Source organism: Anarrhichthys ocellatus, unplaced genomic scaffold (genome assembly GCF_004355925.1).
Source record: "Anarrhichthys ocellatus isolate YVR2014 unplaced genomic scaffold, GSC_Weel_1.0 scaffold61, whole genome shotgun sequence".
Classification (NCBI taxonomy): domain Eukaryota; kingdom Metazoa; phylum Chordata; class Actinopteri; order Perciformes; family Anarhichadidae; genus Anarrhichthys; species Anarrhichthys ocellatus.
This window is the reverse complement of record NW_022280091.1, coordinates 1,081,172-1,104,027: the sequence shown is the minus strand read 5'-3', so window position 1 is coordinate 1,104,027 and position 22,856 is coordinate 1,081,172. Positions and strand designations below refer to the sequence as shown.

Below are 22,856 nucleotides of genomic sequence, written 5' to 3'. Positions count from 1 at the left end.
TTCCTGTTTCACCACTCGGTTCAGCCTCCTGAGGTTTGAGCTGAAACCAACCTCCCTCTTGTCGGGTTTGAGCAAGCTTTTATGTGATTTCTCGCACAGCTTTTAAAGTGGTATGCACAACTACCTTCCATCTCTTACCAATAATTAAAATCCAGTGCTCCTAGATTCCCCGTGACCTCGAATGACCGATAGTCCTCATACAGACTTTATGTCAACAAGCAGGAAAACAAACACACAAAGAGGAAGATGCTCATAGCCTTATTTATTGGTAGTTTATTACTGTACATCTGCACACCTGCACATGAGTCATATGTACATGTATATCTCTCTCCCTCGCACACACAAACACACTGACCACTCAAGATTATATAAAAAAAGGACTCGTTTTCTGTGCAGGGTTCAATCACAGTCTGAGATCTACGAAGAACATTTGCATCTGCACACACCGTGCACATACACACACACACACACACCACAAATATCTTCATGTGGCCTTACTTCTTGATTTACATGGAATAGACCATGATTTAAAATATGGAAAAGCGACTGATGAACCAATAGGCAGCCCAGTGGTAATCAAGTGAATTTGGGTCTTTAACCATGTAAACCAACACAAAGACGACATAATGGTTGGTTGTCTGTTGTTTTATGGGGCATTTTTCATTATCATTTTACAATTATTCAAGTAATGTGTGATCCGCGCTGTATTCTTGCCCCCTTGTGTTGTGACTTTGGAACATACCCGACAGTGAGATTTCCCAATACTACGTGTGGTTGTTAGAAGTATAATCCCCTGAGTGTGACCCATACAATCACTGGAGCTGTGTGACCTAAAACAAAGTGGCTTTGTTCAATCTCAGTCTCTGGATGTTTTAAAAAAAAAATATATATATAAATCATGGAGGTGTGCCGAGTGAGAAAAGCTAAATATATGCCATCACCTCTTTTTGCTGGCAGATGATTGTGTTTCACTAAACAGAGATGTGCTTTATGATGCGTTCTAGAACATGTTGACAGTTTTAAGAAATAGTCTTTAGGCCTTTATGGAGCAGGATTGTTAGATAGCTAGGTAACCGAACTCATGAACAACTCGTTAGAAAAGCTTCTGGCCACCTGATGAGTCCAAGACTCTTTCCTTTTAGCTCAGTTTTTGGTCTCCACCAGCTCCTGAGGGAAATGTCTGCCTCTTTGGCTGCTAAACGCTCCACTAGGTTCACCAGCTCGTCGCTAACTGTGTCTTACTGCCGTTTGGTGCCGAGCCTTTTCTGTGAGGACATCATTTTTTCATTATTAATACAGAAACACTGATTAGTGCTGCAGTCCACACTCCTGATTTTGGAGTGGTCTTGTTTTAGTGCAGTTATGAAGGTAACCCCAGTAATCCTGCTTCATGATACAGAACCCTGGTATTACCTAACAGCTAATAAAGAGGACCCAACACTGTTGGTCACCCCAGACCTCTGAATGCATCTACGACAGGGGAGCTTTGTCAGAAGAAGCCTTATCCTTAACTTGAAACACTTCCATAAGTAAGCCACGGTCAGCAGATAAGGAAGAGAGGCCATGTGTGGGATTTAAGGAGCGATTGTGTGCTTTAGTGTTGACACATGACCATGAAGACAAAAAGGAAACAACCATGACATACATTTGCAAAAAAAAAAAAAAAAATGCAGGTCCATTTCATGAATGCAGATAATATGCACTCATTTATAAATTACTACAAAAGTAACAAAGGTCGGTTATGGCAAAGAGATGCATCGAATAAAAGAATCCTAAAGAGTATCTCTTCGTGTCTGATTTGTCTTTTTGTTTTGCTTAGGTTTCTCGCTCGCTCAGAAACACACACACACACGCACACACACAGTGAAAGGTGAAAAGCATTGATTGCCTCTTTTTCACCAAAATAGTAAACAAAACATGAGATACTAAAAAGAAAAAGGAACAAAATAAAGGTGTCTCCTCTTAATCACTAGTGCCTTTCTTTCCAGCTTACTTGTTCCACTGCGACTGAGAAGCAGTTGCTAGGCAGCCAGACCATCACCTGGACACACACACACACACACACACACACACACACACACACACACACACACACACACACACACACACACACACACACACACACACCGTTGAAGACAAATTGTTCCAGGTAAATCATGTGGCACAAAGACCCATTCATACTACAGAGAGTACAGTCAAGAGCGTGTGATTGTCACTGGGTTAGGGGGGGGATGCACCCTGAAGTGTGCAGAGATGTGGAAGGAGGCCAGAGGAAGTCGGGTAGTTGATAAGAAAGAGTGACATTATGGAGTTCAGCTGTTCCGGCCACTCGCCCCAACATGCTCCTGTAAGACCAGTCCGTCCGCTACAGAGTCCGTTTGGATGAAAGGTTCCCTTCGGAGTTCTGGTGTTATGCTGCCTCTAGGAAAGGATCTAGAGCGCCGAACCGACCGTTACAAAAGCACTGGGGTGTATTTTTTTGCAGGTGAAGTTGGCCAGTGAGACAGTCGGTAAGATGTGAAAGTGTTTGTGTTATCATGGTCTGACTGTGCCATGTGCTTAGGTTGGGGAACATACAAGTGACACAATTTCCAGTCGTAGCTCAGAGGACTCCATTTAGGAGTCCACTTTCCAGCTTCAGTTCCAAAATCCATAACGCTGCTTGTGGCTGGTCCCCCACCCCCCACACCCAGCCCGACATCCCACTGGCTGGTGCTGGTTAGCAAGGCTTAACAAGTGCCCCAGCTCGCTCCGATAGGTCGCGTTTCAACGGTGAATTCACTCCAAAAACAAGGGTTGGGGGTAAACAAGTGTGGTATGTGTGGGAGAACGGGTCAAAGAGAGAAGGGGGAGGTTCGATGCTACCCTGTAAACGAAAACATTGGGGTATTTATTCAGGAGCTTGACCGCCATCGTGGTTCTGCGACGGAGCTGGGCAGCAGTGGAGGTCGAAGGTCAGCCGCAGTCGGGCTAGTCCGGTCTGAAGATGGGGATCTTAGGTAAGAACTCTATTAGGATTACCTGCAGGAGACGAGAGAGAGAAAGCTGTTACTGAGAGACGACGGACAGATTTTTATAGTGGTAGAGAATTTGCTGCAACCTTCCTACCAAAGTAGCCATCACCGTAGTGTCTCAGGTGGTATTGATCCATTGCTTACGGCGATGTCGAAGCTTCATTCATAATGTTGACATTTGAATTCTAAATCGACATTTCAATGCGCACTGACGAGTTCTATTCATTAAAGAAAGTTGATTTAATAATATTTTTTAAAGAACTATATATATAACTATTTAAATTGAGGATTTTCATCAAGGATTTTTTTTTTTTTTTTGGGATAAACAAAACACTGTGATTAACAGGTTATTCCCCATCCTGATGTCAAGTGTTCAAATCAACATTAGCACTGTGTGGACAAAAACACAGGCTCCTCATTCATTCTTAATGAGACCACGACATTAGACATCTTTCCTCGTAGTATTGCAAAAGCCCTGTGCAGCGTGTTGGTGTCTGACAAGCCACCAAACTCATTGATCGACTACTCAAACCAACCTTCTTTGTATTGTACATCATCATCTAACCGCAACTGATACTTACGTATTCCATCATGTTGTTGGTTTCACACTTCCTTTTGCTTAGTCTCCAATGCAAACACAACTGCAAAACAGAGGTCAGATAGTTATTTAATACCGTGTCCTAACAGAGTAGAGTATTATTACACACATATCCATTCATGCTCACCTTGTGGTAAAGTCTGCAGTTCTCCCACTCCAGAAGTTTCTCTAAAGATCGTCTTGTCTGGAAGGCAACAGTGATATTAGATGACAACACAATAACCTTTTGCTGACTCCCTGCTTGATCTGGATGTACTGAGATGTGGTTGCCAGTGCAACATGGACGGGTATCTCACCCTCTTGCTGAGGCAGATGACAGGCCACAAACTGAAGCCCAACGTGCAACAGCAGCAGAGGCAGCCACACAGGAGCCACCGCACGTTCACCGGCAGAGTCTTCCTCAGGCAGCTGTTCACACGGTTGATGCTGGCTTTGAATTCCTCTGGTGCCACCTGAGGAAGTGAACACACGTGGTATAGTTTGTATATTAACATGTAATGGTCTTGTAATTGTACACTAATCTAATCTGAGGTATGTGTTGGTGATCAGATAAACAAATGCGCCATTGTTTGTGCCAACAGAGAAAATACAACAAAATATAAGGTCAATCTTGTAATGATATTTTGCCATAGTTAATATGCATTAATGAACAACAAGACACTCACCTTTCCTGTTAGTGCTGAAGGAAATTCTGACTCAAATTTGTTACTAAGCCCAAACCTGTGGGGGGGGGGGGGGGAAGACATGAGACTGTTATACATACACAGACATGTACTGTGTGAAGAACAAACAGGCTTTACATTTCAGGCCGCTAAGTCCAGCAGGTATCTGGGGTAAACTATTGCTGCTCCAATATGCATCAAGATCATTTTCCTGAGATGTACCCATAACACATTATTATAATATTGAAACAGAAAAAAACATCAGATATTCCTTATTACATATTATAAGGATGTCAAAGATGATACATAGTGAGATGCCCCAAACCCCCAGTACATACATACATACATACATACATACATACATACATACATCCATGTACTCTAGACTTGAAATCAAACTAGAAGTGATTGTCCACGGCTTCTTATTATACATTTCTGTTTATTGCATTACTCAGCCACGAGGAGTTTAGACAATTCAATGAAGTACCAAAACTTTGACAGGAAGTGGTGATGGGAAACAATGGGATAACTCAACGCTATCAATTTGAGTGCACCAGCACATCTGTGTGCTCCTCCATACCCGACTAGACTAGACAACAACTTCAGCTCCTGCTGCCACAACAACTTTGTGTTCATATTTTTGCCGGTCTGTACGTTTATTTCAGAGTAGGCTATTAATTACAGGGCAGAAGTAACGTTACCAGTTGACGGTTAAAATCTGGACCCTTTAAAATCTACTACCTGGGCTCAGTGGAGAACAATGTCCGATTCCATGTTCAAGTCCCGAAAGAGTGGAACAAAAGACGGGATAAACTATCTTAACATTAAAACAGCAAGAACACCAGCAAACCAACTTGAACAATACCGCTGAACAAATCACACTACGTGGTAGAAACAGTACAGACAATGTACATAATTACATATCAGGTCGTGTAGCTACTTCAGCGAAAATGAAAGCTCAATTTAATCAGCCACTCCTCGCCAGAGTTAGCTCGCTGCTAACTTAGTGGCTAGCTGACTACGCTAGGTCACCAGCTACCCTAACTAGCGGACAGTGTATCCACAAAGACCTGCTGGTGATTTAACGGTAAGCTCCTCTCTCGGTGCCCGTAAGTGCTGTCAGTCACTTACACAGTGACGTGGCCAGACCCTCGCACCACCACCGGGTCCGGAGCGTACTTGAGGAGCTGCTCCTCCGCGGCCCTGTCCTCGTCCTCCTCTTCCTCCTCCTCCTCCTCTTCGTAGATCTCGTCAAAGTCCTCCATCATCGCACGACTCGGCCTCGCGCTTCCCGGGAGAGACACCGGGACAGACACGATGCCGACGAACAGCGAAACTTTACCGAGAAAATTGTACAAGTATAACCGCAAAGACAACCACGAAACAATATCAACCCGTCCCGGAGACGATACAGTTCACATCGTTCAGCCAGCTCCGGAGCAAAACATCAACATCCGCCGCAGTAGCCGTACGACACCGGAAATGGGACAGACGTGCTTAAGTTTATTCTAAATTATTATTTTTTTAAAACAAAAATACAATTTACTAAAGGAAGCTTTTGTAGCATGCAGAATATCGTGTTTGTGTTTCACTTAAATGGGAAAATGTGTTGTTTGGTTTCTTTGGTCCTGCACTCTAGATTGTACTTAATTAAAGCACTAAGTATATCATCAAAGTATTTATTATTATCAACAAAGTTTACCTTTTAAGTATCAAAAGTATGGCTCTTTTAGTGTGGTATTATAGTATATATATAGTATTGGATTATACTATTGATTGTTCAGTAAAAAGTACAACATTTCACTCTGAATTGTAGTGGGTGGGAAGTATAACGTAGAACAAATTGGAAATACTCAAGTAGAATTAAAATACCTGAAATGATCAGCAAGTACAGTACTTAAGTAAATGTATTTAGTGACGCGGAAATACAAATAATTATAAAAAAAATAAAATAAACAAAACCGGAAGTTGAGCAAATTCTTCTTAAAAAGACAACATGATCTTTGGAATAAGTTACATTCAAACTGTCTTTTAACCCCACATGGTATGCGTATCTGGTTTTTGCAGTCCTGACTTACATACAGCTTAGATTCTTTAATTTGCTCCGCAATTTAGTTGAACTTTTACTCAAAATGCGCCACTATTCGTCACTGCACGTTTTATTTTGAAATGTTTGACCAGAAGTGATATTTTAAGCCTTCCGGCTAGCTTGGTTCGTCAACTAACGAACCTAAGCTAGCTAAGCGCTTACTTTTGAGAGCCGCGACTGAACACATTAAACGTTAATTGCTGACTGTAAACCTTTTAGTAATCCATCATGTCCTAAATCAGCCCCAGAGAACAGGTGACATCGACTCACAGCAAAGCAGTCTGGACCTGACAGTAATGCCACTTCCTGTTTAGGAAGTGTGGGGACAATTGAACCTCAGGTAAACTTTTGCCTTCGCTTATCAGCAGCGGATGTCCTGAGTTATTCTGCAAGATGATACGAACTGAGAACTTTAAAATGACCCTTCAAGTTTTGAAAGACGTGGTTCCTGTCCTCACTGGCGGGATTCTAATTGTGGTACTTTTATCGTGCGTTTTGTTCGGCATCCAAACATATTTCAACTTCACTCAGGGGGTTTTCAGTGTCGGGGCCACTGTGTTTCAGAATGGACACCTCCACAGGCTGCTGACGTACCCCTTTTACCACAAAACCTCCGCCCAGCTTCTCCTGAACATTACCGCCTTGGTGTTTCTCAGCGGCAGTCTGGAGAAAGGTGTTGGAACTGTGCGCTTCCTGTTCTTGTTCTTCCTGCTGTCGACCACCACGGGCTTGTTTTACAGCTTCCTGGATCTTCTGCAAAGTGACAGTGGCAGCCAGAGTCACACCGAGGGGTTGGTTCCTGTGACCCTGGCATGCGTGGCTCTGACTACCATGCACACAAAAATGACCAAAGGGTTCCTGTGTGGAGTCAGTTTCCCCGCCATGGCTCTCCCTTGGGTGCTCCTCATAATCACCACGGCCCTCATTCCTCACAGTGTGCTCCCCTGTAACATCATCGGCATCCTGGTCGGGTGGATGTACGGGAAAGGCTGGCTGTCTCTTCTGAACATGTCGGAGGCCAGGGCTGGTGCGCTGGAGAAGACGATGCCTTTTAGGTTGTTGAGGAGCATCAGAGGAGTGAAGTTTGTCCCCGCTTCCACAGAGGACAGGAGGAAGACCCTCCTTCCACGGATCAATCCAACGCCTGGGTCCTACCCGGTCCAGGCTTACGCTCCGTTGCCCAGCGTTGGCACTGCCAATAGAGCCAATGTTTATGAAGGCTGGCCGAATTCAACCAGTGCCCTGTCCGGTCCCACACCACCTCTCAATGCTCATGGACATGGCTCTGCACATAGCTTTGGGCTAAGTCAAGGACATTCTTCAGATCAGAATTTTGGCCAAGGCTGCAACCACAACCATAGTGATGGTCATGGTCATAGTCATGATCATAGTGATGGTCATGGTCATAGTCATGACCATGGTCATAGTCATGGTCATGGTCATAGTCATGATCATAGTGATGGTCATAGTCATGACCATGGTCATAGTCGTGGTCATAGTCATGACCATGGTCATAGTCATGGTTAATTATAGTCATGGTTATTTATGATTGCTTTAAAACACTCCATACAGATGAGCCCTGTTCTGTCAATACTATATTTTCCACAGTTAAACCCATGTGGGCACCTGCAGCACCTCTTGTCCTTGGACTGCATCTTCTAAAATGTCAAATGCTCTGACTCATTAAGCTGACTTTACAGTAGGCTTCTAGCGTCTGCCTGGATGTATATTTATAGGACATTTATATAGGACGTTCAATTGTTATGGCTGACTTTTGTCTAAACATTTTTTTTTTTTTTTAAATATACCTGTATCTTGTACAAATTTCCCCTCATTCCTAGAAAATAAACTATGGTGTGCAAAACAAAACATCTTTAGAAAAAAATATTTTCTTTTGCCTCTCAACGGCTCTCAACATGGCGACGACTCAGCGAATGATGCAACACACAAAATGAACGTCATCAAACTTTCGTCATCTAGTTTGATAGATTTTGGTGTGTAAAATATTGCTATCTCTGGCTCAACGTTACACTCTCTGCTAGCACCTGCCCGATCGGCACTGCGCCCGTTTAACTCGCTTCCAGAGAGTTGCACATGTGTAGTACTGATTGGGTGGCGGGTGACATGTTTTTGTTGTCCCTGTGTAGCGTAATTGGCCTGATGAATGACATAACCTGATAAACGATCAGTGTATAGACTTGTCTATTGCTCATACCCGATCCAGCATTTTCAGCTGGATCTCAGATATTTCCAATACTGGTACAACTAAATTAAAGCATGTGCAGGGTAGCAGAGTAAATGTTATTGTCCATGTAACACATTGTTGATTGTATGCAAACTGGACTTCAGCTCCCCAAACTGTATCGAACTAGAAAAGATTCATAACAATATACTAGGTATACCTGCATATGGGTACAAAATGAATGACATTCTGAATGGTGAAGTGATGAAACTAAATATTCAATAAAGCCCACCAGGTAGATGAACAGAAATCAAAATAGCTAAAAAAAGTTATAAGAATCACAAATGCACACTAACAAAGTATTTGGATTTATTTAAAGACCCCCCTCCAGACATGAATTAAAACATACAAATACTGACTGTTTCTCTCACAAAAAATAGATCAAAGACCTTGTCAACAGGTCTTGAATTTACATCTCCCACATTGAAAAATCCCCTGTGTATGTAATCAGTTTTGTGTTCTTACACTATAAAAGTAAATGACACCCAAGCAGCACTCTTACGAGCATTGAAGCTGAAAATATGGCTTATTTTTCCTTTTGTTAAAATTTTGTGTTAGAAGATGGACAAAGATACACAATACATTCTGATCAAAATCAAAGCACAGAGAGAGAAACTGTTTTAATCCTCATGTAATTCGGTTTAATTGACTCTTTTGCAAACACATGTATCACAGACTCATACAACTTCATAACTCTTGAGTCCCACTGGAGCAAAATGGCCACTGGGCTGCCTACTGTACTGCTGGATGCCAGTGTACAGACCCGCATGATCATTTCAAATAGGCACTCAGTCCTCCCAGGAGTCTCCATAGGCGTTTTTCTTCACTGTAACACCAGAGAGAGAGAAAGCAGGAAGAGTGTAGTCACTGAAGACGTCAGCTGTACTTGATTGTTAACCCCTCGACATTGTGTTTCACACATCACTGCAGCAGAAGCTTACCGTCTTGCCTGTATCTCCCTGGCTCCTTCTCGGGCGACGTTTTGAGCAGCGTCTCAGCCTTCTGAGTGAGCGTGACCTCGTAGTTCTCTCGGTTCTTGAGCCTCAGGTTCTCATAGAGGGTGGCCTTCTTCCTGGGCTCCTCGTCGTCCGCTGAAGGTGGTGGGGACAACGGAAGGGACAAAGACAGTTATCTGGGGAACTTGACAGAAAAGTTACTTACTTACTTACTTACCAGAGGTGGGAAGCACATTTCCTAATATGACAGATTTTGTAAAATGGTAAAGCACTAGAATGAGCAGAAGGAGCAATTTCAGCTCATTTTGTCTTTGCATGCATCATAATTGTTCGATGTTTGATTTCAGTAAGTTAAAAAAAGAGAATGTATGTGCACAACAGTTGGTCACCATTCCATTGTATTTGAAGGCCATACACAGTCGCTGTCTGCGGTACCTGTAGCGTTGAAGTCATCTGCTTTGCCCATTGGCATGGGTGACTCTGTGTTGTAGCCGTATTCATTATCTCTGGTGTTGGGGGGCGTCTGTCTGGGCTCTTCTGCTTGCTGGAACATGATGTCAAATGTTGGGTTGTCTGGATCACTCATCTCTGACGGGGGACCCTTGGAACGGGGAGGGGGGGGGGGCAGAAAAAACTGTTAGGGTGTAGTGGTTGGATGGAAACTAATAGGACCACAATCAAGTATGTGTGGTACTCACGGTGGTGGAGGCAGTCCTGTCCTCTGTCTGAGGGCGTCTCCCAGAGGAGAGTGCTCCAGCCTCTTGAACTTCTCCTGGCACGTCTTCATGTACGACATTTTCCCCGCCAGGTAGCCACAGAAGCCAGCGACTGGAGAGACAAACGTACTCAAAGATATCAATACGTCAATACAACAGTATTGACCATTTTCATACCATATTTCATTTCAGCTTGGGCAATTGATATCATCACTGAGAAAATATTGTTAGTGATGTGAATACAATACTGTAGCTAAACTGTTGAAACAAGAGAAATTTGCATCACTTAACCGTAATGCAGCCTTTATAGGATGTCTATTGTCATCAATTTATCACTAATGATAAACACTCTGCTTCACATAGTTGCCAGTTTATTAGGTACACACACTCAAAACTAATGCAGTCGAATACTGTTTTCTGTTTTTAGAGGCTGTAGTTTGTGGTGTTGTGTAACGTTGTATACTAGTGAGTGGTGTTTATATTTATATTTATATTTATTTAGTGCAACCGTGTGTGTGTGTGTGTCACCACCCGGCTTTGACATTCCTGAACTTACAGGCCACTTTGGGCAGAGATCCAAACCTTGGAGATGCAGCCAGAGTTCCTGCAAATAAACAGAGCAGGGTTTATTTAAAGTACACGGTGTGTTTATGACATGTGGCTGCTTCCTCTACAACATGCATAGTATTACTATTATTACCTTTGGCAACCAGGGCTTGAGTGATAGCCACGCCCACCAAAGAGAAGGGCACCGCTGTGAAGAAAGCATGTTGGTGTCAAACTTATTATCAACGTCCCATCTGTTAACTGTGCATTTTAACGCAACATATTAATACATTTTCCGACCCGTGTGTGTGTGAAAGGCAGAAACTTACACCTGTACCAAAAGCTCTCCTGGTTGCACTCTCTGAACACCCTCTTCTCTTCTTCCGTGGGGACGTACTCCACGCCCACTGGCGACTGCAGACACACACACACACACACACACACACACACGCGCGCGCAGACACACACACACACACAAACCAGCGTTTACTTTAATTCAATTAGCTAATTAGCGCTAGACTATGTTGGCAAGCCACGCAGACAGTTCCACTAATGAGATTTTTAACGGAAGACAACAAAACTATCCGCAGTTCATCCAAAGTTGATGCTAGCCAGCTAACACGTTAGCATCCTTAAAGCGTGTTTATCGGCGTGTTTACCTGTGCTCCCATGTGCTGTCGCTCCTCTGTGAAGCCTGTGGTGGCGGAGGACATGTTGACTATGTAGGTGCTAATTTAAGCTTTCAAAGCGACAGTAACAATATGTAAGCTACTCGGCGACCTGACTTCTTCTGTTTGGCACAATGTCATTGCTCCATAACCCGGAAGTTAAAGATAGTCCCATTCGTGGGTTTAACAGAGGTGTTGTTGTCACAATACTTTGGGCAAATTATGTTTAAATAATCATATATAAGGGTTGTCTTAGTGTACGAAATCCCAAAAGAGTACATTAGTCCAGATTAAAACTGGGACTTCTATTTTGAAAGCTCAAGTGAAGGTATTTAAATATCGACCTCCGCCCTCTAGTGGTTGTCAAAATAATTGTATACTAATGTAATAATTTGACTTTTTGGTGTATAAATCGCAGTAACATAAGTCGCTGTAGCATATCACATAAGTATGTATTACATTGCATTACATAACTTGTATCACCACATGATGATTTCTTATAAGGTATTATTTTATAGTGATATAAATTATATCACATATAAAATACCTTATTACTGCAGTATTATTATTGTGTTTTCATATTATGATATGCTAAATCATGATAGTATTATTTTCCAGTTGTATGATGAATTTCATGGAATTGTTACCATATATTACTTAAAGTGCACATATTATATACAACATATTATACTTATATATATCTTTATTTATATTGTATTTTTTATTCACACTTACACCTATATACCTATACTGATATATAAATCACACATCATGGTTGCTGGAGTGGCACAACTGGACTTTTATAAAAGTATTTACACAATTCACCCATACATATATAATCTATGGTATTGGAATGTATTTATTGGCAATTTGATGCTATCACACTCACTTTCTTTTATTAAATAAATAAGTAAGTAAATCATTTTATTAAATATAAATGTTCTTACTTCATATCTTGTCGGTGTGCTGCTGTAATGTGAGATTTACTTTACATTGGTTGTGTGTCCACATAGTAGTGGCTACTTCAATCCATGTTTTGAGGCAGAAATACATTAATATAGGTTATTTGTATCTTATTAATGTCAAGAAGTTTCCAGTAAGAATAGAATGGTACAATGTTGTAATGGCATTGTGCGGTGCCTAGGAGATGCTGTTGCACTTGCACACTGTATGACAAAGAAGTCTTTGATTTTTCTCTTATATGTGGTTGCGTAATGTACAAAAAATATGTTTGATGCTAGTACTGAAAACTTGATAAAGCTAGTGTTCATATAGTAGAGAGATGGAACACAATATTGAAAGGAAGAGACAGGGGAGGAGAAGAGTGGCTAAATCACAATCAATTGGCTAACATTTATTGATAAATCTAAAAATAGAGATTCATTTTTTCCTTCGTTCTTCCAGTTATCATCCATTCGGTTTTACTGGCAACACGAGACAACAGGAAGGGCCAGGCCAAAATTCCTTTGTGTGTTATCTGTTTCTGGTGTGCGTGACAGAAGAGGGTGTTATGGACACACCAGAGCGGCAGGGCATTTTGGCCGATCACAGCAGCACTTGGGGAGCAGTTTTGTCCATCACCGATCAAATGGTTACTCGGCTGCATTGGGCCACCGAGGGGCACCTGTGACGATCAACTGGGTCATTGTGGGGTCACTTGAGCCAACCACATGGGCCACTCAATACGCCTTTAATGCAAGGCTGCATCACACTGCATTTGTTGTGGCTATGCACCTAATATACTGGCAACTATGTATATATTAAGGCATAAATCAAGCATGGAGGTGTTTCATTAGGACATGCCCCCTTGATTAATAATGTTCAAGAAAGGACACTTGTGTACCACTGAGAGAAAGACAGATAGAAGCTGTCAAAGATGACGTCCTCACCTAATGTTGTCGAGTCACAACTTCCATGGAAATTCAATGGATCAGTCAGGCCTAGGCTGACTTTCTCTCCTCTGAGTTCTCTCAGCCACCATTAACAGTTGTATAGACCTAAACGTGGGTCATTGATATGTTGAAGTATTGAACAGTGGGTAGCTGTATTAACAGAATCAATAAATTCCTCCAAAAAAAAATCTCATGGTGTGCCAAAAATAGACCGTAGCCACATACACGAACTCTGTAGGGCACAGTGCACATCCGGCAACCCCCCCCGACCCAACACCCCCATGTGGTCTATCTACTATCTCTGTTAGTGGGATAAACCGTGACCAGGGGAGCCGTCATCTCTGCCACTCCTCTCCCAATGGTCCACCGGCCGGAGGTATCATCAATCTGAGGGCGGTAGAGTATTTCTTTTTTTAAAGGCAATGCAGGATTTTTTTATTTAAAAATGGACACATTTGCAAAACAAACTAGCAGACAATAGAACCATGTAAGAATCTTAGACGTAAAACCGGCGAGGCATTTCGGTAAGTTATACAGGTTAGTAATAGCAGGTGCAGGTGCAGGTGTAGGTGCATTTGATGGTATAGACACCACCAACTCAAAACGTATCAGCTACCATGTGAGTTGGATTGCAACACATCTCACAAGAGAGATTACAACAGTGTCGGGTAAGAATAGTCGAGGTTTGTAAGGTGTGCTTATCTATGAGACGGAAGTTCCCCCGGTGATGTGAAAGGTACACATCACACTCTCCTCTGCCCTAAGCGGACCCCCACCCCCACTCCCTCACCTCAACCTTTCATTCCACCTGGGTGGTGGAAAATCATTTCTAAACCTGAAGCGCAGGTGAGCTCAGCACACACAGGGAGCATGGACTCTCTCCGCCTGCCACAGGTGAGGACAAGCATTCTATTCTACTCTCATTCTATTGATCTGTTTGCTTTATTACTGCTGTCACCTGGAAACTGGATGTGACATGAATTTTGTATTATTATATTATAATAATTATTATATGCCCGAAGGGTACATTAAACACTAAATTGTATTACTGCTATCCTTACAATTATGATTAATACTGGAATAATGCACATACAAATATACCAATTACATTTTTTTTAACACACTGCACTAACATAATGGTAATATTTGTACATGATGCTATTAGCTGTGTTGTTACTTTATGATATTAAGATATTTTAATACTAGTATGTTAACGTACAAAAGGTATCTTAGGGTTTATGATGTAAGTCATATTATTAAATTAAAAACTCTTACATTTATATGTCAGAGAATTGTATCAATCGTAATGAATACGTTCAAATAACAAACTGATTTAACATCTCAGTCCAAAAGTAACACTTTAAAATATCAATTTAGCGGGCAGCTTTCTTTTTGTGTCATGTTGTTGCGAATGGAATTTTACTGCAGCTAGACCATGTGACGATAAGATCAATACGCTGGCATGTGAGGGGGCAGTGTGTATTTGTGTGTGTGTGTGGTATTTTTGAACCAGATGCCCCAGTAGTCACACTGTAATTTTAAATATAGTGACATAATATGATGCCAACCACCAGTATGATGTACTGTATGTGGCAAACGTTCAGGTTGACATATTTGATTTGCAATCTCTTTACAAAGTGTTCCTATCAGCACTGACATCTCATGCCAAGAGGCTTTTACTTGCATACAGTTCCTAGAGAGAATCATCTGTGCCTCTTAGACAGTGACATATAAAATGTAAGAAGCATCATCAACAATAAATATCATTTTTTGGAATTAAACCCTTATATGATGTTTTCTTTTATCCCCCCTAGCCAACGGCTGCTCAAAACAATGGCAACGAAGACCACAATGAGAGACGTGGAAGCAAGAGGAAAGGTATTTTTCATATTGTATTAAAATGCAGCAGTTACATGTAGTGTACATAGTTTATTCAGGCGTCTTGTTTGTCCCAGAGGTCAAAGCGAGCCCTGCACATTCCACCATGGCTTTGATTGAGGAGGAGCCGGAGGACGCAGACCCGTGGGACCTGCCAGAGCTGAATGATACTGGGGTCCCATGGACAGGTGAGGACTTGTAATGTCACATTATTGTTAACAAGTGTTGTCTTATCCTTGTACTTTTAAAGGAACATGTGTGTCCTGATTAGATATACATGGTCAGTAAGTAATACATTTACATGCCTACTATTGGGTTACACACAGAGCCTACAGCAGAAGTGATAAAGGGTCCCACATATCATTGTTACAAGACCTCAAGAGCTATTAAGTACGCTGTTTTTGTGCAGTCAAATAATTAAGCGCACAGCTATACATCACATGTTTATAAATTCACAGTATATGTAACTCTCTCTTACAGTACTATAAAAAGTATTCACCCCCCCTTGGAAGTTTTTATGTTTTAGCATCCAACAACATCAAATAGAGATAGAATCAATGTGGCTTTTTTGCCCATTTCTTTGTAGATATCGGCCTTCTGCCTTCTCTCTAATCTAACTACTAAGCATTAAAGAAAATACTTCCTACATGAAACTGCTCACAACATGGTCTGTGGATGATCTTTGAGTAATCTGGTTATGATTTCTGGAAAGAGACATCGCCGTTGAGTTTTTCAAATGTACTTTTTTTGCCGGGTGCCATATAGTGCCATTATATTGGAGAGAAGGCAGACATCTCTACAGGCGATATCTCCAACACTCTGCAACTCACACCAGAACAATCAAGACTGATAAGTAGCACTACATGTAAAAGGAAAAAAATATGTATTTTTGATTTTGTTGTAACTGTGCTCTTCTGTTGTCCCTTTGACATTCAAAAATTATTTTTTTTTCTTTCTGTTCAGCATCGTCAAAAAAGGCACATCTTATCTAATTTGATTCAAAACTTCCAACAGCGGTTAATACTTTTTCTAAGCCCTCCAGTTGGCTGAACTCCCAAGGCATCGATGCATCAATAGACTGACAATAAATCACATCAGAGTTATTGTTCTGATTATTTAGGAAGCATAGAGGTAATACAAAGTAATGGATGTGGTAAATACAGTAGCCAGACAGACAGCTGAGCCTGTGCCAAAACACTGTAGGCACTGATTGTTTCCAATGAAACTATGTGGGCTGTGCAATAGTGCAAAAACCACAGGTGTGATTACTAATATTAATGAGGGCTGCTCTCCATTTAGCTTTAACAGTTCCAGGGTCCTACTATGTTGCATGCTGGCTAACTGACATAGCCTATTGAGACACTTAAATGTAACAGAGCCAATGTTTATGGCAATAATCACACCTGTGTTTTTCCTGCTGCGACAAATATAAATGTCTGTCGTATTTAAAAAAAAAAGGCCCAAAAAGGAAAATTTGGTTTAAAAATAATAGTGTTTTCTTTTTTGTGTCTCCATCATGTCTTGTCTCTGTCCCAGCTCTGGACACCAGAGGGAAGGTGTTGAGAGTATTGGTGTCTGTGGGGAAGTTTATCCTGCTGCTGGGTTTCCTCTACATATTCATCTGCTCTCTCGACCTCCTCAGCTCAGCTTTCCAGCTCGTTGGAGGTAAACACAGTAACCCTTGTCCGAAGCCACGCGTGGGTGTGATGATGACCCATAAACTGGACCACAGAAGACATTTTGACTTGTCATAGTTGGAAAAGTAGTTTCTGATATGATGGCTTTGTTCCAGTCAAATAACCCAGTGAGTCATACGAGCACATTTAAAAAATATTAACATGGTCTGCGCAGGTAAAGCAGCAGGCGACATCCTTAAGGACAACACGGTTCTGTCCAACCCCCTGGCCGGTCTGGTTATTGGTGTTCTGGTCACCCTGCTGGTCCAGAGCTCATCCACTTCCTCCTCCATAGTTGTCAGCATGGTCTCCTCTGGATGTGAGTACGAGCCTCCACACTTCACACACACACACGCATACACGTGTACACGTATATACACATCCATGCACAGAATGCATGAACGATGATGATGTTGGAGGTGTGGAGTAGGACTGATGATGAAGGAGGCCCGTGTTGCTTTGACAGTGCTAACAGTCCAGCTGGCTGTTCCTATCATCATGGGCACCAACATTGGCACCTCTGTCACCAACACACTAGTCGCCATGACGCAGGCGGGTGACCGCGTCATCTTTCGCAGGTAATTATTTTGTATTTGATGGATTGCTTCCTTTGACTCCCCTTTCTCTGCAGTTCAGATATCCCCCCAAAAAACATTGTGTTCTGCTGTAAACTTCAAGCCTGATAAATTATTTTCATTGCTGTATCAGTCACCTCCAGCAACAGATGCATCAGAACAGCCCATGCAGTGAGAAAAGTTAAAACTTTAAGAGATTGTGTGATGTGCGGAAAGCTTCATTTCCAGTACACATGACGGAGAGAACAGGCGTTTTCTGTGATTGTAATGCACACAGTTTACTGAAAAAGTAAAAATGATAGATGCTCTTAGGAGAGGCGAGGAGGGGTTTCAGTTTAGAAGGCGTTACCATTCTTTTATTTCATGATGTTAATTTTTCCCAAACGGTCGAGTGGTTAAAACAGTAGATGTCTCGTTCAACCATTTTCAGCCAAGAAATCTCGTAAAAATGTCAAAAGATCATGTGTTTTATCACAGTGCAGTCATGTCCTTTAGTTACCAGCTTAAACACATTTAAGTGTTTAAAATAACAAAATCACCAAATGTGGAGATCACTATTGCTATATAAATAGTTTTACGCACCTTCTTACAAGATGACTTATTGCTGGACAGCAACAATATGTATGTAGCTCCCATTAGAAAGGTCAAAGGTCATTTCACTTTGCATTTATTTACCTCTTTTCACAATGTACACAGGGCTTTTGCGGGGGCCACAGTGCACGACTTCTTCAACTGGCTCTCTGTGCTGGTGCTGCTGCCTCTGGAAGTCGCCACTGGTTATTTGTACGTGGTCACCAAGCTCATCATCGACTCCTTCAAAATTGAGAGTGGAGAGCCCCCAGACCTGTTAAATGTGATCACTGATATCCTCACTGAGTCAATTATACAGGTAAAAATTAATTTCCGATGATGTTCCCTGTGCAAACTGCCATTATAATGTTGAAATTCAGCTTTCCAGACTGAATTTCATAAAGCTGTAATGAAGTTGTAAGGAGCCTCGGTGGTCAACATCTGGATACATCCCATCTTATGCCCAGATCAAACCTCTAACCTTTCACTTGCAGATCAAAGATGCAAGATATTATATTCAAGTTTTTTGCAAAAACTCAGAACAGCCCAGAAAATTTACATTATGCAAAAAAACTGCTTCATGCAACACTGTCTTTAATGCACATTTGACCCATCTGTAAAGACAGCACTGTGATACCCATCTTAGCCATACATAGAAGAAAACTTTGCACTGAAGACAAAATTAAACTAATGTCCAGCAAGTGCAGAAAACAGATCTTTAAGCTCAATGGCTTCATCCCCAGTAGGTGTATGGAATGAGCCCCTCTGGGTAGATAGGTATGTCTTTTAGCCGCATTAACGGTGTGCTTAATTGATTGTGTAACTGTCACACTCTTTGGTTCGTCCCTGACCTCAACTTGTGAACTTTAACAGCAGTCTGGCTGATACAGAAGCCACTGTGCAATTTGTATTGTTGTGTATATGGGCCACAGCTGAACTTCCACAGTAGCTTCTCCAAGTAGCTTTCTGTGTGTTTGTTTTTACTCTTTTAAAGAAATGACCAGTGTATTGGAGAAATAAAATACCACTATGTAACATTACTATCTATGTCATGGTTTTACATTTCCACATCTTTTTTCCCTCCAACTTAGTTGGATAAGTCTGTCATTAGTGGGATTGCCACCGGAGACCCAGAAGCCAGGAACAAGAGCCTCATCAAGAAATGGTGCCAAACCTTCACCAACGCAGTAAGACCAAAGCCTGTCAGCGACGTAGCAAATGTTTCAAAACACAGAGAAGATTAGAATCTTTATTGTCAAACTGCTGCTGCGTTTCAGACCTTAATGAACGTCACAGTTCCTGGTCCCGAGAACTGCACGTCTCCGTCTCTCTGCTGGGTCGATGGCAACTACACCTTCACGCTGAAGAACATTTCTGAAACGTACAATCTCCAGAAATGTAAGGCCAGTTTTCACAGTATTTATACTCTTTTTATTTTTGTATTTTTGTCAATACAAATACCCTAATCTGTACATTAAGTAAATGTATGATATTCTCACCATGGTAAACATGGCCTCAACTAAACAGCTTATACTGTTACATACATCATCCTTGCATTCATGACATTTTTTAGTCTCTTTCAGCTCAATAGGTGTGTTTTTCAGGTTCTTGTAGAGTTCTTCTGCCCCCATTTGGCCAGAAAAAAAACAACATATTTGTTCAGCTTAGAAATAAGAACGATAAAAGCCATCGCCTGCTTGTGTCCGTATTGAGTCATTTCTGCAGAACTTTCATGTGTGTGTTTCTGTGTGTCCACAGGTAAGCATCTCTTTGTAAATGCCAGTCTGTCCGACCTGGCAGTGGGTCTGATTCTGCTGGCTCTTTCTCTGCTGGTGCTCTGCTCCTGCCTGATCCTGATTGTCAAGCTGCTCAACTCCATGCTGAAGGGACAGGTGGCCGCGGTCATCAAGAAGATCCTCAACACTGGTGAGTAGCAAACTCCCGTGCAATGAATTCAATGTGACTGCGTTGGTTAGTAAATGCATGAATGTTGCTGTCTGTTTGTGTGTGCAGATTTCCCTTTTCCATTTGGTTGGGTCACAGGCTACATTGCCATTTTAGTCGGAGCTGGAATGACTTTCATTGTGCAAAGCAGTTCGGTTTTCACTTCTGCCATTACTCCACTTGTTGGTGAGGTCAATCATTCATTCATCCATCCATTCATTTCATTTTTTTTTTATTTAAAAAAATCTATGCACCATTTTGAACTTGAAATTCCCATAAATAGACAATTTAGATTCTGCTTTCTTAATGTTTCTGTATCTTCTTATTCTCTCTGGTGATATTTTAGGCAGTACAACATTGTTCAGACACTGTCTCTTCAACAAAAATATGGTTGAATACAGTGGAGAGTGATCTAGGGAGCACACAAACTGAACTTGTTTTCCCGTTTAAAAAAAAATAAAAGGTATTGGTGTGATCAGCATAGAAAGAGCATACCCATTGTCTCTGGGTTCAAATATTGGCACAACCACCACAGCCATCCTGGCAGCTATGGCTAGTCCTGGAGACACACTGGCTAATGCGCTACAGGTCAGTAATTCACATAAGAACGTGCACACACGTAAAATGATCAGTACTAAACCTATTTCCTGATGATTTTAAATGAATGGCTCAATTTATACAGAAGTAAATATAATTGTCTATTGGAAATTGTTGGACTCTTGGACAAGATTTACAGTTTTGTACATGTTTAGCTGTCTGCTGAGAATGGATTAGAATATATAGTTGGAAGTGTATCAATGAAATACTTCTTTTATCTAGTGCCAAATATAGCATACATTGTACATAGTTCTTTCCATGAAACGTCACAGACCTGTGAAGTAAACTGTTGCCATTTATTTCATTAAATACAGTATATTAGTACTATCATAGTAATAGAGTTATTTTTATTTTATAAGGAGAAAATTAATGACTGAAGCATATCAATAAAGTCTGTTGTTGTTGTTTCCAGATTGCCCTCGTGCACTTCCTGTTCAACATCTCTGGCATCCTTCTGTGGTATCCAATCCCCTTCACCCGCCTCCCGATCCGGCTGGCGAAAAGCCTGGGCAACATCACGGCCTCCTACCGCTGGTTTGCTGCTGTCTACATCATCTCCTTCTTCTTCTTTTTACCGCTCGTTGTCTTCAGCCTGTCGCTGGCTGGCTGGCAGGTACTGGTGGGCGTGGGTGCACCTCTGGTGATCATGTTGATCATCATCCTGGTGATCAACATGCTGCAGAAACGGAAACCCGGGTGTCTGCCTGCAGCACTGAGATCCTGGGACTTCCTCCCTCTCTGGGCCCACTCCCTGGCTCCCTGGGACAAAGTGGTTGGGGTATTTACCGCCAAATGCTGTTGCTGCTGCAAATGCTGCCAGGTTGCTGCTGACGACCAAGAACCAGGAGAGAAAGAATCTGTGGAAAATAACAATAAAACACACACAGAGGTGTATGATAACCCTGCAATGAGTGCAGAGAAAGAGGTGGAAAATGAGATCAATTTAGATCTAAAGATTCTGAAAATTACCCAACTTTAAGATTTGATATATATATACATACAGTGGGGCAAAAAAGTATTTAGTAAGCCACCAATTGTGCAAGTTCTCCCACTTAAAAAGATGAGAGATGCCTGTAATTTTCATCATAGATACACTTTAACTATGAGAGACAGAACGGGGGGAAAGAATCCAGGAAATCACATTGTAGGATTTTTAATGAATTAATTGGTAAATTCCTCGGTAAAATAAGTATTTGGTCACCTACAAACAAGCAAGATTTCTGGCTCTCACAGACCTGTAACTTCTTCTTTAAGAGGCTCCTCTGTCCTCCACTCGTTACCTGTATTAATGGCGCCTGTTTGAACTCGTTATCAGTATAAAAGACACCTGTCCACAACCTCAAACAGTCACACTCCAAACTCCACTATGGCCAAGACCAAAGAGCTGTCAAAGGACACCAGAAACAAAATTGTAGACCTGCACCAGGCTGGGAAGACTGAATCTGCAATAGGTAAGCAGCTTGGTGTGAAGAAATCAACTGTGGGAGCAATTATTAGAAAATGGAAGACATACAAGACCACTGATAGTCTCCCTCCATCTGGTACTTCTGATACTTTCTGACTTTCCACACCTCAAGCATTAAGCCAGTTGACTCCGGCTGAAGACGTAAATGTTAAAAATGGCTCACAAATATATATATATATATATATATATATCTATATATATATATATATATATATATATATATATATTTATTTATTAAAGTCCTAATAATATATTTATAGCAAACATTACTCAAACAGAAGTAAATAGTGCATTGGGTGTTGAGTTTGATTATTACGTTGACCTGCAAAAGGCTCGCGACTTGGCTGCTTGTATCCAAAGTGCACCAACTTCGACACGTTCTTTTGCCCTCAGCCAATAATACACCAGCCAAGTGTGAACATTCCTCAAGATACACGAATAACACACAAAGATTCCTTGCTTTCTAGTTGGATATTGTTTATTTATTGTAATCGAGGTAAATGTTCAAATTAATCATGATATTGATTTGTCAGGGATATTGCCCAGACATTATTAATTAGCAGATGTGAGCATGTTGACTTTCAAAACTAAGAGAACATTAACATTATGCCCGTTAAACATCAGCATTGTGACATCGAGCATGTTAGCACGCTAATGCATTTATCTCAAAGCACCACTGTGCCTCACAAAGCTGCTAGCATGTAGACTCTTAGTTGTGTTGTCATGGAGGAATAATCAGGGGGTTTGTGGACAATATGAAAAATAAAT

General features: G+C 41.5%; 4 protein-coding genes across 4 annotated transcripts; 2 read left to right on the top strand and 2 right to left on the bottom strand.

Moving 5' to 3' along the window:
* Window positions 1–247: 247 nt before the first annotated feature.
* On the bottom strand, window positions 248–5,721 carry chic2 (cysteine-rich hydrophobic domain 2). Its single transcript, XM_031871985.1, has 6 exons — window positions 5,406–5,721; window positions 4,278–4,332; window positions 3,909–4,064; window positions 3,740–3,796; window positions 3,596–3,655; window positions 248–3,021 (listed from the first exon to the last, which is right to left on the bottom strand). The coding sequence occupies exons 1-6, from the start codon at window positions 5,540–5,542 to the stop codon at window positions 2,971–2,973; spliced, it is 516 nt and encodes a 171-aa protein (XP_031727845.1). The 5' UTR covers window positions 5,543–5,721; the 3' UTR covers window positions 248–2,970.
* A 756-nt stretch (window positions 5,722–6,477) lies between these two features.
* On the top strand, window positions 6,478–8,414 carry LOC116396884 (rhomboid domain-containing protein 2). Its single transcript, XM_031871828.1, has one exon. It carries the CDS (start codon window positions 6,757–6,759, stop codon window positions 7,888–7,890), a length of 1,134 nt encoding a protein of 377 aa, XP_031727688.1. The 5' UTR covers window positions 6,478–6,756; the 3' UTR covers window positions 7,891–8,414.
* Window positions 8,415–8,897: 483 nt separating this feature from the next.
* Window positions 8,898–11,796, bottom strand: LOC116396885 (OCIA domain-containing protein 1). Its single transcript, XM_031871829.1, has 8 exons — window positions 11,483–11,796; window positions 11,153–11,237; window positions 10,978–11,031; window positions 10,834–10,881; window positions 10,272–10,389; window positions 9,997–10,181; window positions 9,547–9,696; window positions 8,898–9,431 (listed from the first exon to the last, which is right to left on the bottom strand). The coding sequence occupies exons 1-8, from the start codon at window positions 11,534–11,536 to the stop codon at window positions 9,394–9,396; spliced, it is 732 nt and encodes a 243-aa protein (XP_031727689.1). The 5' UTR covers window positions 11,537–11,796; the 3' UTR covers window positions 8,898–9,393.
* Window positions 11,797–14,199: 2,403 nt separating this feature from the next.
* Window positions 14,200–21,649, top strand: slc34a2a (solute carrier family 34 member 2a). The gene is made up of 13 exons (XM_031871970.1): window positions 14,200–14,277; window positions 15,198–15,261; window positions 15,339–15,449; window positions 16,798–16,926; window positions 17,113–17,256; window positions 17,404–17,515; window positions 18,209–18,401; window positions 19,174–19,269; window positions 19,360–19,480; window positions 19,841–20,008; window positions 20,096–20,212; window positions 20,490–20,614; window positions 21,036–21,649. The coding sequence occupies exons 1-13, from the start codon at window positions 14,254–14,256 to the stop codon at window positions 21,600–21,602; spliced, it is 1,971 nt and encodes a 656-aa protein (XP_031727830.1). The 5' UTR covers window positions 14,200–14,253; the 3' UTR covers window positions 21,603–21,649.
* The last annotated feature ends 1,207 nt before the right edge of the window (window positions 21,650–22,856 follow it).

What these genes read in the sequence shown, in the direction of transcription:
- chic2 (XM_031871985.1), bottom strand. Translation starts at nt 5,542, where the DNA reads ATGATGGAGGACTTTGACGAGATCTACGAAGAGGAGGAGGAGGAGGAA. An exon ending in GGGTCTGGCCACGTCACTGT is followed by an intron (nt 4,333 to 5,405) that starts GTAAGTGACTGA and finishes CCCCCCCCACAG; the next exon opens with GTTTGGGCTTAGTAACAAAT. An exon ending in ACTGCAGACTTTACCACAAG is followed by an intron (nt 3,656 to 3,739) that starts GTGAGCATGAAT and finishes TCTGTTTTGCAG; the next exon opens with TTGTGTTTGCATTGGAGACT.
- LOC116396884 (XM_031871828.1), top strand. Translation starts at nt 6,757, where the DNA reads ATGATACGAACTGAGAACTTTAAAATGACCCTTCAAGTTTTGAAAGAC.
- LOC116396885 (XM_031871829.1), bottom strand. Translation starts at nt 11,536, where the DNA reads ATGTCCTCCGCCACCACAGGCTTCACAGAGGAGCGACAGCACATGGGA. An exon ending in GACAGCACATGGGAGCACAG is followed by an intron (nt 11,238 to 11,482) that starts GTAAACACGCCG and finishes GTGTGTCTGCAG; the next exon opens with TCGCCAGTGGGCGTGGAGTA. An exon ending in CTCAGACAGAGGACAGGACT is followed by an intron (nt 10,182 to 10,271) that starts GCCTCCACCACC and finishes TTTTCTGCCCCC; the next exon opens with CCCCCCTCCCCGTTCCAAGG.
- slc34a2a (XM_031871970.1), top strand. Translation starts at nt 14,254, where the DNA reads ATGGACTCTCTCCGCCTGCCACAG. An exon ending in CAAGAAGATCCTCAACACTG is followed by an intron (nt 20,009 to 20,095) that starts GTGAGTAGCAAA and finishes TTGTGTGTGCAG; the next exon opens with ATTTCCCTTTTCCATTTGGT. An exon ending in CACTGGCTAATGCGCTACAG is followed by an intron (nt 20,615 to 21,035) that starts GTCAGTAATTCA and finishes TGTTGTTTCCAG; the next exon opens with ATTGCCCTCGTGCACTTCCT.